The following is a 6,082-nucleotide window of genomic DNA, read 5'->3' as shown; positions in this document are numbered from 1 at the left end:
TCCTTTGCTGGCACGTGGGGACTCCTGAATTGTCCTCCAGGGCACGTGCTTGTAAGAATGGTCGAAGGGCACGAGAGGCAGAACATCCCTCCGGGCTCAGCACCCTGGGCTCAGCCTCCCCTGGCCTGTCACGGGGAGCATCCCTGCTGGCAGTTGCAGCACTTCAAGTGGGGACACAGCCCGGTTGGGGTTTTGCCAGGGTCTCTGGCACCAGTGCTAGCTTGAGGCAGTGCATGGGAGAAGCACACTCCCCAGAGAAAGCCCGGACATGGCATGGCATCTCCCACCTGCTTTGGAGTCATGGAGATGCAGCCTGCATTCATGGAGCACAGGGCTAGGACAGGTGGAAGGTCAGGGATGACAAGGTAATGTGGCCATCTGTGGCCTGAGAGAGATGGATCTGAAAGCAACTGTGACTCTCGGGATAAGATGAAGTCCTGCAAAACCATGAGGGGAATGGAAAGGTTTCTCTTCTCCAAGACAAGTAACACGATTTGATCAGCCTGCCCCTGCATGTCATGTTTGACCAGTGCCCAAATCTACTTGGTGGCCTTTGTTGCATTCACTGCAGTCTGTTGATAGTCTTGTTGGACTGGGGAGCCTCAGGGTGGATGAAATACTCCATATTTGGCCTCCAACGAGCCAGAGGGGCAGGGTCACCTCCCTGAACCTGCTCACAGCTTATCAACTAGCACAGCTCAAGATGCAGTTGACCTTCCTTGCTGCAAGGGCACTGCTCTCTCATGTTCTGCCAGATGTCTCCTAAAACACCACATCCTGTTCCATGGATCTGCTTCCTAGACAGACAGCTCCCAGTCTGCAGAGGCTGTATGGGTAGAGGGTGTCCAGGGTCTGGTGAACCTCTAGGTGCCCACCTGTGCTTCCCTCCCACCTCCACAGAGTTGTGATCTGGGGAGACTCAATGAGCTCTGTTCTCACTTCCACGAGTGCCTCAGTCCAAGAGTATCTCCATGGAGGGGGAATCTGGCCTGGCTGAGCTCTCCCAGCAGAGCTCCCTGGCAATGATCTCACCAAAGGTCACTACAGGCAAGAGGCACTTCAGAGGTGCCCACTGAAGCTGCTCTATCATTCCCTCCACAACTGCACAGGGGAGAGAAAATATCATGAAAAGCTCATGAGTTAAGGGCAGGGAGAGATCACTCACTGTTTACTTGCATGGGCAAAACAGACTTGACTTAAGAAAATCAGTTGAATTGTTTACCAATCAAAACTAGAGCAGGATAACGAGAAGCAAAACAAAGGCTAAAACCACCTTTTCCCCACCTCTCTCTCCATCCTGGACTTAACTTTATTCCCAATTCTCTCTCTCCTCCCCTCCAGTGGCACAGGGAGGTGGGGAATGGGGGTTGCAGTCAGTTCATCACACCTTGTTTCTGCCGCTGCTTCCTCCTCAGGGAGAGGATTCCTTCCCCAGCCCCAGCCTGGGGTCACTGCCATGGGTGACAGTCCTCCACAGACTTCTCCAGTGTGAGTCCCTCCCTTGGGCTATGCTTCTTCATAAACTGCTCCAGCGTGGATCCCTTTCCACGGGGTGCAGTTCTTCAGGAACAGACTGATCCAGCCTGGGTCCCCCAGAGGGTCACAAGTCCTTCTTAGAGACCTGTTCTAGTATGTGCTCTTCTGTTTGTGGGTCCACAGGTCCCTGCCAGAAGCCTGCCCCAGCATGGGCTTCCCACAGGCTCACAGCCATCTTTCAGGCATTCACCTGCTCCTCCATGGGCTGCAGGTGATTTCTGCTCCCATCTCACTCCTTTCCCCTCTGGCTGCAGTTTCCTCTGCACAATCATTTTTTCCCCTGTTACAAGTGTTGTCACAGATGTGTGTCACTGACATGGATGATTGACTCGGCCTTGACCAGTGGTGGGTCCATCCTGGAGCTGACTGGCATTGGTTCTGTTGGACATGGAGGAAGCTTCTCACAGCTTCTCAGAGAAGGTACCCCTTTAGTGCTCCCCCAGTACCGAAACCTCGCCATGCAAACCCACGCACATGAACTCACACTAACCTGGCTGCACACGAGTGCACTCAAACCAGGAATACAACCACTGATGGACTCTGCTGAGGACACCTGGGGACAACACCACAGGGCTGGGGCACTGTGGGGAAGGACAAGGCCCCAGGGAAGCCCGTGGCACTGTTTGTGTACTCACAGGCTGCACACAGACAGAAGATTCAAAATAAACCAAATGCTCTCCTGAGGGCAGTGTTAGACAGGACGGGGTCAAAGCAGCCGCCCAAAGCACACGTAGAGAAGCAACAACCAGTGACCGTTGGGGTGAGCTGAGGAGGGAGAGAAAGGGAATGACATGGCCCATCCTCATGCCCAGGAGTCCTTGGGTGTCCACGGAGGACTGCTGCAGCTTCTTCTTGAAAACAGCACTTCAAACAACCCCACCAGAGTGATCCAGACTGACACATCACTTGCCTGCTCTGGATCCATCCAGCCCTGGAGCTGAGTCCTGAGCTGCATTATTTCATTCTTACCCTAGAAATCCTAGGGTTCAAACAAACCCATCCTTGGGGCGTGGAAGAAACCCGGAAACGAAAATGCAGCAGTTTGGAAACCAAAGCACAGCCTGTACCATCAGCTGTGATGGTTTGCATTCAAGATGAAATTGTTACCTCTGCAAAGGCTGTCCCTGGTCCAGTGGCAGTGAAGGGCAGGCAGAAAAGGCAGCCCCAGCCCCTGCTGTCTCATCCACTTCTCTTGTCTCCTTCTGCTTGGGAACCAGGTGAGTGTGAAGCCCCTTCTCCTCCTTTTCCACAGTGAGATCTCCACTGGTTGGACATCTCAGATGATTCTGGCTGTGTCCTGTGCTGGGCCCTGGAGCTTGCTGTCATGGCAAGTTGTTGGCTGTAAAATATGTGCTAGAGAGAGGCTGGAATGTGGCTTTTACTTAACAAATTAGGAGAGAGACTCTCTGGGCCAGGCTGTTCTTTGCAGCACAAGGAAGAAGGTGTGGCTCCTTGCCATGCCTGCAGCTCCCAGTTCAGCAGTGACCTTGTTTGCTCTTATTCACGCTTGTGCTCTGTTTCTTGTCTGCTCCCTCTCCCAGGTGCCCCCTGACACTGGGCATCCCATGTCCTGTTACATCCCATGCCATCCCTGCCAGCCTGTGGCACGGCCCCGCTGGCCAACAGCTGCAATGAGTGCTGTGTCAGGCAGTGCCAGAGCTCCACCGTTGTCATTGAGCCACCGGCTGTGCTGGTGACCCTGCCCGGGCCCATCCTCAGCTCCTTCCCACAGAACACTGTGGTGGGATCCTCCACCTCCGCTGCCATTGGCAGCATCCTCAGCTGTGACAGTGCCCATCAACTCTGGGGGCTGTGACCTTGATTCAAGGCAATTTCTACACAGCAGGTACGCAGTGTATAGATAAAGCACACCTTTACTCAGCTGCCATACACGTAGGGGTAGCACTGCCATATACATGTCCAACGAGTGCCAGAACCCAACAAGCATTTATACATGGAAGTAAACAAGCTCCAAATTTTATCTAACACACACATTCTTCAAGGTTCAGTACAAAGTTAGGTGGGTAGATGTCTTATCTAACTATACATTTGGTTACCTATTCTCTATACCTGCTATTACATATGATTATCACTCCAAGCAGCAACATCCCCCATCCATCCTTTAGACCCCTTGTAAAGCTATTGATTACACCTGCTGTGTCCTGAAGCACTTCTTCCAACTATTATCTTTCCCTTCCAGCCATGTTGTTTTTCTACTTGCAACAGTTACTTTTGCAGAGTCATACTTAGGCTAAGTTCTGAAGGTTATGTGAACATAGGCCTTAAACTTTAGCCATGTATTTTTATCTTCTTTGTTTCAATTGCTCCCACATCTTCAGATGCTATTGTGGCAAAAGGTCCCTCCCCTAAAGAAGATACTGGGAAAGCCCCAGGGAGACACCTCAGGGGACTCAGAACATGGTACTGGGCTGAGTGAGGATGGACATTTTTCCATGTTGGTACCAGGAGAGGTGAATGGCTTTGCCTTTGCCTTTTCTTTGTTTGCTTTGCTTCCCCTTGGCAGCAAGGTCCCACCATGGTCAGCCTGGTGGGACCATCTGTCTCCTCTCCCTCTAAGGGACAGGCAGACAGGCACCGTGCAGGAACTTCTCCTCCACCAAGGAGGACAGACTCTCAGATGCCCCCGGGCTCCCTGCACTGCTCTCCTCCACATGCAGGGATGTCCTTTCCCCCTTTTGACTCCTCACATCTTTCTGCTGAATTCAAGCCTGGCCTCCGTGTTGGCTTTCCCACCCCTGCAGACACTCTCCAAGCTGTCAAAGTGGAAAGGAGTTTCTCAGCAGTGGAAGTGGGTGATGGCACAAGGAGAGCCTTCTCCACTGACAGAGGAATGGGAGGTTGGGACAGCCTGCAATGGCTCCTCTGTTGAGGGGAACCATCCTTTGGCTGCTGAATGAGTCAAGGCTGGAAAATGCAGCAAAGCAGGTGAGGGCAGCTGAGGGCTGTCACAGCGAGGTGGGGACAGGGAGACAGTGACATACTGCAGGAGGTGACATCCCTGTGACACTGAACCTACAGGAGAACGGGCACATCAGCAAGGACAAGGATTGTGGGATTGCACTTCCCAGCAGAGCTGCAGGTGGGTGCAGAGCTCTTCACTGCTTCCTTGCTCCCCACAGAGGGTTTGTGCTGAGGAGTTGGCTGCCGGTCTGGGGGAGACGATGCTGTAACATGTACATCTCATCCCTTGTGACTGGTGAAACTTTCTCTTGGCAGCCACTACAGTCTTATGTCCGATTTCCTGCATCTGCTCTGGCATAAAGGCCAATGCCGTTGGTGGAATTTTAATTTTTTTGATTGTCAGGCAGTTTATACAGCACCTAGACCTGCTGTTTGCAAACAGAGGAGAGTTGGTGAGAGATGTGGTGATCAAAGGCCGTCTGGAGCACAGCGACCATGAAACGATAGAGTTTTCCACACTTGATGAAGTAAGGAGGAGCATGAACCAAACCTGTACCCTCGACTTCTGGAGGTTGGGCTTGGGCCTGTTGAGGACACCGATTCGGAAAGCCCCTTGGAAAGAAGCCCTTTGAAACAAGGGGGCCTAGGAAGGCGGGACATGGTTTGAGAAAGAAATCTTGGAGGAGCAGGAGCGGCCCCTGCTGTCCCCGGCCGGCGCTGTGCCCCCGGCCCCGCCCGGCCCCGCCCGCGGCGGTTCGTGCCCGGCCGCAGCCCCGGCTCCTCTGGCCGTGTCTGCCAGGGCACAGTAATACACCGCCGCGTCCCCAACACGGGGCCCGGAGAGCCACAGGGTGCTCCAGCGACGCTCTGGCGACACCGACACCTGTCCCGCCTCGTCGGGTAGATCTTTGGAGCCTTTGTGAAAGCTCACGAGGAATTCGAGGCCGCGGCCCCGCAGCTGACGGTACCAGTGAATATAGTCATTGGTCCTTATGGTCGGGTGTGAGCAGTTGATGGTGATTTCCGTGCCCTCGGGGGTTTGTGCCAACGGCTCCTGCTGCACCTGGGCTCTGCCCGCAGCCACTGCCAGAGAGACAAAGAAGAAAAATATCAGAATTTCTTTTTGTCCTGTGAGTTGTTTCTCAGAAGAAATCCTGCAGAAGCAGTCAGGGACATACAGAGATGATGAGGAGAAGAGTATCCAGAGGACGTCAACATGTGCAGTAATAGAAATGTCAATCACTAGTGGAGACATGAATGTGTGAATAATAGGCAAAAGAAAGAAAGAAAGACAGAGAGGAAAGGAAGGTGCAGTGATAGTTGGACAAAGAAGAGAGGCGTGAATTTTCTGAGGGAATGTGGGATGGTGTAGAGGGAGGGATGGATGGGAATATAATTCAGGGACAGAGGTCTGTGAAGAAGCCAGAGGGGACGGCAGCTTCCAGGGAGCTGCGTAGCCACCCCAGCCCCAGCCCCGACCCCCAGGGTCCCCCGCCGCCAGCCCCGCGCACCGAGCAGCACCGCGGCCAGCGCCGCCAGCCCCGCGCCCCGCCAGCGCCGCATCCCGCCGCTCCGCCGCCCGCGCCTCGCTGCCCCCGCCAGCCCCGGCTCTCTGCTCCGGACG

The 6,082-nt window shown here is 54.0% G+C and overlaps 1 gene segment (V, D, J or C); it reads right to left on the bottom strand.

The window, feature by feature from the left end:
* Positions 1-5,101: 5,101 nt before the first annotated feature.
* Positions 5,102-6,082, bottom strand: LOC127461756 (T cell receptor alpha variable 26-2-like). The segment is given in 2 exon segments: positions 5,102-5,541; positions 5,970-6,082. Coding segments are annotated over 2 exon segments (492 nt in total).

Source organism: Manacus candei, unplaced genomic scaffold, assembly GCF_025592945.1.
Source record: "Manacus candei isolate 608988 ecotype Guabito, Panama unplaced genomic scaffold, ASM2559294v1 h1tg000112l, whole genome shotgun sequence".
Taxonomy (NCBI): domain Eukaryota; kingdom Metazoa; phylum Chordata; class Aves; order Passeriformes; family Pipridae; genus Manacus; species Manacus candei.
Note: the sequence above shows the minus strand (reverse complement) of the source record. Positions and strands in the feature narration are given on the sequence as shown.